Source organism: Hylobates moloch, unplaced genomic scaffold (genome assembly GCF_009828535.3).
Source record: "Hylobates moloch isolate HMO894 unplaced genomic scaffold, HMol_V3 SCAFFOLD_16, whole genome shotgun sequence".
In the NCBI taxonomy this organism is placed as follows: Eukaryota; Metazoa; Chordata; class Mammalia; order Primates; family Hylobatidae; genus Hylobates; species Hylobates moloch.
Window position 1 is genome coordinate 27,512,300 of NW_026652291.1, and position 13,170 is coordinate 27,525,469.

Sequence of the window (13,170 nt, forward strand, 5' to 3'; positions counted from 1 at the left end):
CCCAGAATATTCATTTGGTAGCCTTCTTGGGGACAGTCTGGGGAGACAAACCAGATGCCTGAACAAAAACAAAGGTGGCGCTCAGGACCAGGAGAAGGCAAGGCTACAGACTGCCGAAGGTTTCCAGGTAGCTTTGGGCCCATGATGCAGCCTGGGCTGGTAGAGGGTGAGCTGACCTCAGCTGGACCCTGCCAGCATGGGAGAATGGCACTCCAAGGGGCACAGCCAGGGCACTCCAGGGGGCAGGAACCCCAGGGGCTGGTGCAGTACCTGGCACAGAGGAGGTACTCAATAAATGCATATGAGTAAGTAAGAGGAGGATGGGGAGAAGTTGGATCAGCGCTGCAAAAAGGCAGCAAACAATATGAAAGCCCAGAGGCATCTCTCCCCTGCAGGGGCTGCAGGCACAGGTGGAGTCAGACCCCAAGGTAGGAGGGGCTCTCCTGCCCCGCTTCTGCTCTAACCACTTCCCTACTCCTAGTCCAGCCCAGGGCATGCTCAGCCCTGGATATAGCCCACACCCGGCCCCACCAGGACACTGTAAGGAAAGCCAAATCTGGCTGCCACCTTATAAGTGAAGATGGTTAGGCGAGTGGGTCCTAAATACAGCACAGCCACCAACTCCATGACTATGGGCACCTGTGACTCCTCGTTGGCAATCTGGCCAGACTTCCACCTCCTCTCACCCCTCATCCATGGAATTAGCCCTGCCTGGAGACCAAGAGCACATATGTCAGAGTCCCTAATCCAGAGGAGAGCTGCCAACGGGCCTTGGGAAACTGCAGCAATTAACCCTAACCAGCTGAGCTGCCCCCCAGGTAACCCCCAAAAGTGGGAGACAGAGCCCTAGAAACCCAGGCTGCTCCTTAGGGAGCCTGTGGGGATTTCTAAAAGTAGCAGGGAAGAGGCTGACCAGATAGAGTGCTGGGTACTGATCAGGAAGAGGAAGAGAAAGGAGGATTATTCTAGCAAAACAGTACAGTCATGTGCCACATAACAACATTTCGGTCAACAACGGACCACATATACAAAAGCGATCCATTATATTAATAATACCATATTTTTACTGAACCTTTTCTATGTTTAGATAGATAAATACTCACCATTGTGTTACAATTGCCTAGATTCAAGCCTCCCTCAGTCTCACATTCTGAAAAGAACAGGCTATACCATATACCCAAAGTATACTGTAGGCTATCCCATCTAGGTTTGTGTAAATACTCTATGATGTTCACACAGCAACAAAATCACCTAATGATGCATTTCTCAGAACATATCACCATCATTAAGCAACATATGACTGAATATGGGACAGAGAGCTGTACCAGTTATCAGAAAGCCCAGGTAAAGACGGAACTCTGCCATTTACGAGTCTCTCAGAACCCCAGTACCTGCTCACATAAAGCACACAGCACAATACACAGAAATAATTATTAACGTTTACTGCCCCTTGCCCTGCAGCAAGCTTGCACTAGGTGCTCCACAGTCATTAACTCAACCCATCCCCACAGCAAGCCTAGGTGGCAGGTAGTGTTATGATTCCAATTTTAGAGATCGGGAAATGGAGGGACAGGACAGAGAGGGTAAGTAACATGCCCAAGGCCACAAAGCCAATATACCAATAGGCAGTTTGGCTCCTGTCTACCGCCAAGGCTCGCTATGAAGCTCCAGGCCATGTGAAAGCAGACCGAGGGCACACATGTGCAATCCTGGCTGAGGGCCACATAGGGAATTATGATGGTTAATTTTACATGTCAACCTGGCTGGGCCACGGCACCCAGATACTGGGCCAAGCATTACTCTGGATGTTTCTGTGAGGGGTTTTGTTTTTGTTTTTGTTTTGATACGGGGTGTCACTCTGTCACCCAGGCTGGAGTGCAGTGGAGTGATCTTGCCTCACCGCAACCTCCACCTCCTGGGTTCAAGGGATTCTCCTGCCTCACCCTCCTGAGTAGCTGGGATTACAGGTGTGTACCACCACACTTGGCTAAGTTTTGTATTTTTTTAGTAGAGACAGAGGTTTCACCATGTTGCCCAGGCTGGTCTCGAACTCCTGACCTCAGGTGATCTGCCTGCCTCAGCCTCCCAAAGTGCTGGGATTACAGGCATAAGCCACCGCACTCAGCTGTGTGAGGGTATTTTTAGGTGACATTTACAGTTTGTTTTTTTAATTCAATTTTTTTAACTTTTTTTTTTTTTAACAGAGATGGGGTCTCCCTATATTGCCCAGGTTTGTCTCGAACTCCTGTGCGCAAGCAATCCTCCCATCTCAGCCTCCCAAAGTGCTGGGATTACAGGCATGAGCCACTGTGCCCAGCCAAGATTTACAGTTATATTAGTGGACTCTGAATAAAACAGATTACTCTCCACAGCATGGGTGGGCCTCATGCAGTCAGATAAGGGCCTGAATAGAACAAAGACTGACCTTCCCGAAGCAAGAAGGAATTCTGCCAGCAGGTAACCTTCAAACAGCCTTCAGATTTGAACTGCACCATCAGTTCTTCCTGGGTCTCCAGCCTGCTGGGCCACTCTGCAGATTTTGGACTTCCCAGCCTCTATAACCCACATCAGCCAATTCCTTAACATCAATCAGTCTCTCTCTGTCTCTCTCTAGCTCTACATACATACACACAAGCACACATGCATGCACAAACACACATACACACACACACACACACTCTCATATCCTATTGGTTCTGTTTCTCTAGAGAGCCCTGAGTTACACAGGAATGAAATCCAGCCCAGCCCTGGCCAACCTGCCATAGCCTGGAGGAAGAGATGCAAAAAGAGGATGCCTTTTACCCCCTCCCATCAAGTTCTCCATGGGATAGCAGAGGTGCTGTGTGCCCCTCGCCCAGGCAGGCCTTCTCCTGCCTCATCTCTCCACTTCTGCCTTGTTCATGCTGGTCCTTGCGCCTACAGTGCCTTTTCTCTGCCGCCACCACCAGCAAGCTGGATAAACAGTTTATATTCTTGGAGGAAAGGCTTCTCTATCACTTTTCTGAACATTTGCTTAAACCTTGAGCAAACAAAACAAGCCACCCTCTCACTGCACCCACAGGCTCTTACAAAACAACTGGATATGAATTATTCTACCTGTTGCACAATGGTACCCCTGCACCTTCTCTCTCCTTCATTCTCATTGAAACTCCAGTCAGATGGTGCATCAAGAACACAGGGCACCTGCAGCATATGCTTGTCTCTGCGTACTATGGGGAGCTGTAAAATAAGGTCCCCTGGGAGGAAAGATCAAGGGGTGAAAAACTGATAAAAACAAATTTCAGAGTACAAAAGCCAAACCACACCACCCAGACACCAATATAAGCATCGCCCCTAACAGAGGTATTTCTGTGCTCCATGCTAGCAGCTGGCCTCATTTCCTTCAGTTTCTCATGGGATTTCAGAGGTGGACAGAACCTTATCTGATATAACTATACTCTAGGACAGAACTGGACCATTTTTTTTTTTTTTTTTTTTTTGAGACAGAGTCTCACTCTCTTGCCCAGGCTGGAGTCCAATAGCCTGATCTTGACTCACTGCAACCTCCGCCTCCCGGGTTCAAGTGATTCTCCTGCATCAGCCTTCCAAGTAGCTTGGATGACAGGCGTCCACCACCACACCCAGCTAATTTTTCTATTTTTAGTAGAGACAGGGTTTCACCATGTTGGCCAGGCTGGTCTCAAACTCCTGACCTCAAGTGATCCGCCCACCTCAGCCTCCCAAAGTGCTGGGATTACAGGCATGAGCCACCACGCACGGCTTGGACCATTTCTTGAAATAGGCTGTAACAAGATCTCACTTGTCTGTATGTCATGGGGGCAGGTATAGATGTGTGTGTGTGTGCATGTGTGTATGTGTGTGCATGACCAAAGATAACAGCACAGTGTGGCTGACAGTTCTACAGATCATCCCTTAATTCCCACGATAACTCTATCCCCAAGCTTCCCACCCACCTCAAACCTCCCCATCTATATCTTCCTCCACTTTTCAACGATGACCTCATCTCCCACATTACTAAAAATCCAGGCTATTAGGCAAATTCCTTCAACCACCCGACCACATGCCCCACCCCACTCCGTATATCTCAGTCTCTTCATCCTTCTTTTGATCAGGTCCCTCCCCAAGTCCTCCTCTCCCTCAGGCTCACATTCTGAAAAGAACATTCTAGGCCCTTCATAATATGACCTCAGCCCCAATGCTACAACCTCTGCTCCACTATTCACTGGCTGAACGCCACAATGTAATCAACAAGACTTCACTGTTCACCTCTGTGCTTTTTGCTTTCCTGTCCCTGCACCTCTGCTGAGCCCAGCTTATTAATCAGTAATCACTTCCTCCAACATCCACCTCCTCCAATTCCATCCATCTCTAAGTGGCTGGGTCAGAGGCCACCTGCTTCAGAAAGCCTCCATCTGCCCAAGGCAACCTCTCTCTCCTCTGCAAGCTCCCTGGGCACTATGTGGCCATGTATTACCATGATGAGTGAACCTTCCATGACCCTGGACTGTGAGGACTGGAATGAGGTTGTACCCATCCCTGGCTACACCCAAGTGTCCGGCACTGTCCTTTTTCACTAAATGCCAACCGCGTAGACCAGCAGGAGAGAGAAGGAATGAAGGAAAAGGTGCTGAAGCACAGAATCACTGGCCATCAGAGACTGCGGAGCGTCAGAGAACTCCTAACCCCAATGCCACGTCCTCCAACATGGAGTCAAGGGCTCAGGCGCCCAGGGTGGTCAACAGCCTCATGGTTGAGGCCTGTGCATGCCCATTCAGGGTGTAGAGATGTCAGCCTGCGTTCCTTCAACAGCACGAACCATGCCCAAGAGCAGAAAGAGCCCCAGTCTCATCCACCTGGTCAGGGATCCCCCGCAAAGGGAAGGGCCAGGTCTTTACAACGATCCCTGACTTGCAAGCTCAGGCGCCATCTGCTGGCCACAGTCAGCACTGCATCTGGACCCACAGCCCCAAGGGCAGTCAAGGGGACCAAGGCTGGGACCACCCCTGACCCAGTCCAGAACCAGGTCACTTTTGAGGAGGCAGAAACGACCCCACCTCCCAGAAGCTGGGCTCCTCATTGCTTCCTGGAACCTGTCTTTCAGGACATAAGCCTAACATCCAAATAAAGGAGAAAAAAGTAAGCTTCTTTCTGGTAATACTAGCCGAGAAACTTCCAAGATACACACACAGACACACACAACTGCTTTTTTTCCTGCCAAACAGAAGCTGTTATGTAGGGGACGAATCACCAGCCTGGGAATTAGAGGACGTGAGGTCTCATCCCATTGCTTCTCACCGGCCCTGCCTTAGCAATGTGGCCCCCAGCACACTCCCTGCCTGAGCCAATGCTATGCAAGGATGGTGCCCCTTCAAGTGCCCTCACCTCTGCACTGATGGTGCCAGCTGATGTGCAGAAATTCTGACTGATCCAGAAATGAATATGAACCGTGGGGTCCAGAAGTACTGCACCCTCAATCTTACCCCACACCAATGCTGGGAACACCCCACAGGGCCGGGCCCCACCTGCCTGCGACAGGGACGGGTCTGAGGACATAGTGACCTCTAACACTGCTGTTGACCATCCAAGCGCCTCTCTCACCACACCGCCACTCTACGGTCTGAGCTTTAGGAGCACTTATGGAATCTCTGAGCTCAAGGTAACCTCAAGCCTATCCGAGGACTGGGACCTAGGAAGGTGGTGAGGCATGACTGACAGCCTCTTTTAAGCCAGGGATGAAATGGAGCTTTCTGCAGAAGGTCTTGGGGCTGGCATGGAGCTGAGGATGAGTGGGGCCCACTCAAGCATCGTGGGGGCGAGACTGCTTCCTGAGAAGTGTCATGGGAGGGGCTGGAGGAGGCTGGAAATGCCAAGTGAGTGACATTACCCCGCCCTCACACCCCCACACGCACCCACCCTTCTTCCCACATGGCCCCGCTCCCCTCCCTCCACCCACACACTGGGAAAGTGTGTCGCCAGGGAACAAATGCCATCTTCCCAGGGGGAGGAGGAGGAAGAGGGCAGGGAAGACAGAGTGTGTGCCTGTGGGGCCCTGGTAAGAACCCAGAGGGCTCTGAAGAAGCTCCCCAGCTGTGAGGGACGCCCCTCAGAACCATGACATGGACAGTAGCCCATTTTCTCAGAGGGCTAAAGAAGCATTGTGGGCCAGGAGCCACATGGCCACTGTGCTCAGGGCTAATCGGCAGGGGGTGGAGGGGATTGGAGAAGGGGTCCTGAAGAGCAGGCGACCTCCTCCAACCACAAACATTCTTTAGCCAGCTGAGTGGGCCACCATGACTGCTGATGCTCCAAACTTCCCTCACTGCACCCTGGCTTGGGGACAGCCACTGACCTGCCCTTGTCCCACCTCCCTCCCCAGCTCTCCAGACAAGTCAGCCTCCAAGGGTTAACCTGCTGCCTCCTGCTCCTTGTTTCCACCCCCAGAGAGGTGCCACACACCAGCAATGATGCACTTCACACTGTTATTACCGTGATTTATTTAGTTTTAATTTGGGGGTGAATCTCGTACTGTTAGAAGCTGGGAGCCAAGAGTCTTGGCAAGAGGCAAAGCCATGCATGGGCCAGCACTGTGCCAATTCAGTCCCCTCTGCCTGGGGTCCCTCTCTCCTGACCCTGCTCCTCCCAGCTTGCCGCCTGCTCCCTGACTCCAGCCACAGTTCGGGTTTGCCTTTCACTCAATGTCTCTCCCTTTGGAGGACATGTTCCTCAGTGGCAGAGGAGTCAGAGACGTTTCTATGCTCATCCCCTGTGTGATCCAAGCCCCGCTTCAGGCTAGGATATCACTGAGAAGTGGGACACCTTTGGATGGATGCTGTGTACCTGGGGCCAGCTCCACATTAAGGGACCAATAGTCAGGGCCAGCTCCCTGTAAAAAGGGAACCACTGGTCTTTATCAAACCTCTGCCCTACTCTTCCAGCCCTGCACCAAGTGGCCTAAGGACACTATTTCTAGTTCATCCATTGGCTCTTTAAGCAGACCCAGGACACTTGCTAGATACTGTTCCAGAGCTGTAAATACAGAGTAAAAGGACTGTCGTGGTCTTCATCCTCAAAAACTATGACTTGCAGGGAAACCCTTAGACACAACTAATCAAGCCACAAGTTGCACAAGTGCAGGGAGCAAAGTTCTGCAGAGCCCAAAGGAGGGATAAGATCGGTCAAGAGAGGGTCACAGAAGACTTCCTAGAAGAGCTGGGGTTTGGACAGGAAACCCAGCACCTAGCACCCTGCCTGGGATTTGCTAGCTGGGTGGACAGATAGGCAGATGGCCTAAAGTCACTTGACAAGTAGAGAATGAAGCAAAGACACCAGGCAGATGGTAGACCATGGCATGAGCACTGAGGACTAAGAGAACACAGTGAGTTTGAGACAGGTAGCACAATGGGACCACAGAGTGGGGAAATAACAACCATAATAGTACAGAACACCATTACTGTACAAATAATAGCTAATATTTGTTGAGCACTTGCTCTACCTTAGGTACTATATTAAGTACCTTCTATTCATTATCCCATGTAATCTGCACAGCAACCTTATGTGGTGGGCTACAGGTAAGGAAAGTGAGGTGCCAAGATCAATCATTTGTGCAAGGTCCAAGCTCTTGGCTCTAGAGTCTAAACCACAGTGTCACTCTGCCCCACCAACTTATAGAGAGGTAGGTTGAAACCAGATGGGATGGGGCTTCAAAGTCCTGCTGAGGATAAAGCTTCAATAAGCCTTAAACCTTCAGTAAGTGACAGATATTATTAGGTTGAACCATATGAATCATATATAGGTTTCAGGTCAATAACAGTCTCATATGAACTATTCCATATGGTTGAATTGGTATGTTTCACTGAGGGCCACTGAGATTCCTTCTAACCTCTTTGATTTCAGCACTGAGAGTGGCGGTGACATTTGGTTTTGTGTCACTGGTGGATCCCCAGCACCCTGGCCGAGACTGCAAGAATTCGACCGGGGCCTTTTCTGAAGCATCCCAACCCAGGCCCATCCCCCCTGCAAAGGTGGGTACCTCCTTGCCCAGATCCTCTCGGATGACCTGGCGGATCTCTTGCATGCTGCTCTGTGGAGCCTGGCTGTGCAGTACCTTCAGCGTGCTGGTGTACTCCTCTGGCAACAGATAGTCCAGAGCCCCCAGGTGCTGGCCCACCTTGATGAAGGTGCCCCGGTTGGCACAGCAGAGCTCACAGAGACGCCTGGCAGAGCGAAGGTGCACCTGCAGGAAGACAGGCCAAGGCCAGAGAGGTGTGAGTGCAGACCATTCCCTACACCTTATTCCCTTCACCTTCCCGCTCTGCTTGAAAACCCTCGCTACCCCACAATGCCCAGGGCAGGTGCAGGCACATGCGGGCGGGCGTGCGCGCGTACACACACACACACACACACACACACCCCTTCTCCCTTGGTGTCCAGCTTCCTGGTACACGGGGCAGTCAACTCCAACCTCATACGGAGGCCGCCCTTCAAACACGGCCCAGTGCTTCCTATCTTCTCCTTTTCATCAAAACTTACCTAGTCTGGGTCTCACTCCCTAGAAATAAGCATTCAAGGCTTTTAACCAAGTCTAACCTACTAATGATTCATTCAAGGGACACAGAGTTAAAGAATTTGCCACCCACTCCTCAGACATACCAATTATGCTTTGTTTGTTTAGATTGCTACGTTTTATAAAACATGGTCATATGTATGGTATCTTTTAATCTTCACAGCACCTCAGGGAAGCAAGTTTTGGCATCTTTAAAGAAGACAAACTCGGTCGTTTTGTTGCTAAAGAAATCACTAGGCCGGGCGCAGTAGCTCATGCCTGTAATCCCAACACTTTGGGAGGCCGAGGCAGCTGGATCATGAGATCAGCAGTTCAAGACCAGCCTGGCCAAGATGGTGAAACCCCATCTCTACTAAAAATACAAAAAAAATTATCCAGGCATGGTGGCGGGCACCTGTAATCTCAGCTACTTGAGAGGCTGAGGCAGAGAATTGCTTGAACCCAGGAGGCGGAAGTTGCAGTGAGCCGAGATCATACCACTGCACTCTAGCCTGGGCAACAGAGCGAGACTCCGTCTCAAAAAAAAAAACAAAAGAAAGAAATCACTAATAAATATCAAAGGAAGGTCTAGAAAACACTCCAAAATCTAGGGCTATTTGGTGTAGCAAACTTTAGCAGGGGTCTCCTATTAACTGGAGGAGTCACTATAGTGGGGGGTATGAGGCACATGGAGAAGGCATCTGGGCAGGTTGTCTAGGACAGAGTAGCCTTAACTCACATCCGGATGCTCACCGGTCCTTCCAGAGTTGGGAGGTGGCCCCATCTGCCCCCAGGCTGCGTATCCACAGTCATCCCCCCTGCCCAGCTGAGGGCCTTGGTACTATGAGGGTCCTACCTTCTAGGAGCTAAAGCCTCTGAGGCAGGATGGGGCCATGGGCACACACAGAAGACAAGGGACCCCAGTACCCTGTGGGGACCTGGTACCTGCCTTCTCCCAACTCAGTTAACCAAGAGAGTGAACTACGAGGATGGGCTTATACTCTTCAGTGCCACGTAGGACACTAATGTAATTAACACATATTGGGGGCCATAAAATCATGCGAGGAGTTAAATAACAGTTGACAACAAAGGTGGAAGAAGTGTTCAAAGATCCTGTATAATTAGTTGCCAAGTGAACCACACAGGAAATTTAGAAATTAAGAAGAGTATTTTTGTTTTTGTTTTTGTTTTAGCTCCCACATACAAGAGAGAACATGTGATATTGGAGGTAGAGAGTGGAAAAACAGATAACAAACCAGGCAGTATGGGTGGTGGGGAGGCAGAGGATGAAGAGAAGTGGATTAAAGGGTACAAACATAAAGTAAACTTGAAGGGATAAATTCAATGTTTGACAGCGGAGGAGAATGACTGTATTTAGAAAACTGTATTGTACTCAGGTGATAGCTACCCTAAATACCCTGACTTAATCACCACACATTATAAATGTGTAAGAATTTCCTGTGTACCCCATAAATTTGCACAATTTTTTTTTGAGAAAGGGTCTCACTGAGTCTCCCAGAGTGGAGTACAGTGGCATAATCATGGCTCACAGTAGTCTCCATCTCCCAGGCTCAAGCAATCCACCCACCTCAGCCTCCCAAAGTGCTGGGATTACCGTCATGAGCCACCACGCCCAGATCGCTGCTGCTCAGAAGAGACTGCTGCAGCCCTGAACACCCTCAACCCAGCAGCCAGAAGGCCCATCCGCCCACCTCCCGACACAGCAGAGGGGATGCCTCAGACTCCAGGCACTAGCAGGCCATCCTTAGGCCCGCAGGGGTCTGTCTACTTCAAGCTTTGCTAGACTTTTTTGTTTGTTTGTTTGTTTTGTTTTGAGACACCCACGCTGGAGTGCACTGGTGCAGTCCCGGCTCACTGCAACCTCCATTTCCCAGATACAAGTGATTCTCCTACCTCAGCCTCCTGAGTAACTAATTACAGGCACGCACCACCACACCCGGATATTTTTTGTATTTTTAGCAGAGATGAGGTTTCACCATGTTGGCAAGGCTGGTCTTGAACTCCTGATCTCAAGTAATCCACTCACTTTGGCCTCCCAAAGTACTAGGATTATGTAATGAGTTTTAATCTGCCTCATATTAATTAAAAGCATTGTCATAGCCAGCTTGGTTTGGAGTTTGGGAGGGAGGCAGTGAATAGCTAATAAGATTAACTCAGTGTTGATTAGTTATTGATTAGGCCAGATGGAGTCAAAGCCCAAGGAGGGCAATCCTTTACCCACATCTAACGCCCCAAGAGCAGGGGCCCTAGGCCCCAAGCTAGGCAGAAAGGTATCAATGTCAGACTGAATCCATGGGACTCCCCTTCAGAACTGGGCAATATCTCCAATGGGGCTGAGGGGTGTGTAAGCGACAGAAAGGAAAGAGACCATCAGACAGTCATACATACACACCCCACACACAGAGAGACAGGCAGACATGGAAAGAGAAGGCGACAGACCCCAAACTGACCTTTGATTAATTCTTCTAGTCAGAAACTTAAGCCCTAAAGGAATGAAACGTTAATAGTGGTATCTCTTGGCTGTGAAATTTAAGAGTATTTTTTTCTTCTATATAGGTTTTTCTGTATTTCCCAAATTTCTTTTTTCTGGACACAGAATCTCGCTCTGTCGCCCAGGCTGGAGTGCAGTGGCATGATCTCGGCTCACTGTAGCCTCTGCCTCCGAGGTTCAAGTGATTCTCCTGCCTCAGCCTCCTGAGTAGCTGGGATTACAGGGGCCTGCCACCACATCTAGCTAATTTTTGTATTTTTAGTAGAGAAGGGGTTTCACCGTGTTGCTCAGGCTGGTATCGAACTCCTGAGCTCAAGTGATCCACCCCCCTTGGCCTCCCAAAGTGTTGGGATTACAGGCGTGAGCCACTATACCTGACTTGTATTTCCCAAATTTCTTATGAACAATAAATATTATGATAATAGGGGAAATTTTTTTATCATCCCTTTTCAGCATCTTCTGAAAATGGAAAGTCCAGCTGATTTTTTTTTCAGCTCTAAATGGACAAGATTCTGCCATGCAGACTGGACCAGCTTTGATTAGAGAGAATCCAGCATCTCTTTCCTAATTTGGCAGGGTCCCATGTCACACATGTGTACTGTCCATCAGAAAAATGAAATTGTAACTCCTCATCCCCAAGAAATCAGGCCCACACTGTCCGCAAGCTCTCTTTTCTAGATGCTAATCTTTACGTTGCCATTTAGACAGCAAAGTAAAGCTCATCATGTCTTAGGGGAAAAAACGAGTTGCAGTTTGTAAACATATTAAAAGAGTTTAACCTCAGACGGAACCCCACCCTGACCACACATGGGATAGTTCTGTAGTTAAGAACGTAGGACTTCAGAGTGTCTCAGGCTACATCCCAACTTCACCACATAGAAGCTGGTGGACTTGGGCAAGTTACATAACCTTTCCCTACTTCAGTCTTCTCATCTATAAAAGTAAGATAATAATAGTACCTACCCCTCATAGGGCTGCTACGAAGATTAAATGAGGTGTCCATTTAGCCAGGGCTGGTGTTTCTGTACTTACTACAAGGGGATTGGGATTTGTTTCAATTTGTGGTAAGACACACAAACACAGAAATGATTACCATGAAAGCAGAAGCCTCTACTCACAAGTCTCTAGAAATAGACGGCATGATGGCATGCCACACCAGGCCACATGGGGAAAGAAGCACCAGAGTCAAAGGCAGAGGGGGAAAGCAGGAAAATGTGGACAAGAGTCTTTGCTGCTACTCCACGCGAAGGAAAGGTCAAAGCAGGGTAAACAGGATTAGGACTGGTTAGTTGGCATGGGAGCTTTTCCTAGTTGTCTACTACCTAATGATGGGGCAATTAGGGCAGGAGAATAGTAGTCCAGAGTACAAGAGCCTAATAAAGAAGGTGGTTGTGAGGTATGGGCTCTGAATTTGTTGATTTGCATATGAAAAGCACACTCCTGTGAGTGGGTGGCTCACGCCTGTAATCCCAGCACTTTGGGAGGTCAAAGCAGACAGATCATGAGGTCAGGAATTCGAGACCAGCCTGGCCAATATGGTGAAACTCTGTCTCTACCAAAAATACAAAAATTAGCCAGGCGTGGTGGCACGCGCCTGTAGTCCCAGCTACTCGGGAAGCTGAGGCAGAAGAATCGCTTGAACCTAGGAGGCGGAGGTTGCAGTGAGCCAAAATCCCCCCCCCCCCCCCCCACCCGGGCAAAAGAACAAAACTCTGTCTCAAAAAAAAAAAAAAAAAAAAAGACCCAAATGTATGCTGCCTAAAAGAAATGCTCTTCAAATATAAAAACACAAATAGGTTAAATGTATTCAGTTGGTGCAAAAGTAATAGCTGTCTTCATTAAAAGTAATGGCAAAAACTGATTACTTTTGCACCAACCCAATAGAAGGATAAAAAAAGATATATCAGGCCAAGCACAGTGGCTCACACCTGTAATCCCAGCACTTTGGGAGGCCGAGGCAGGCAGATCACAACAAGGTCAGGAGATTGGGACCATCCTGGCTAACATGGTGAAACCCCGTCTCTACTAAAAATACAAAAAAAAATTAGCCAGGCATTGTGGCGGGCGCCTGTAGTCCCAGCCACTCAGGAGGCTGAGACAGGAGAATGGCGTGAAC

General features: G+C 49.3%; 1 protein-coding gene across 4 annotated transcripts in view; it reads right to left on the reverse strand.

Moving 5' to 3' along the window:
* The window catches only part of ADCK1 (aarF domain containing kinase 1), a 167,168-nt gene that overhangs the window by 67,704 nt on the left and 86,294 nt on the right, over positions 1-13,170 (reverse strand). For all 4 annotated transcript variants that reach the window (XM_058429347.1, XM_032180252.2, XM_058429346.1 and 1 more), the window contains exon 4: positions 8,030-8,233. In XM_058429347.1, the coding sequence (XP_058285330.1) occupies positions 8,030-8,233 (204 nt within the window). The remainder of the gene's footprint in view (positions 1-8,029; positions 8,234-13,170) is intronic.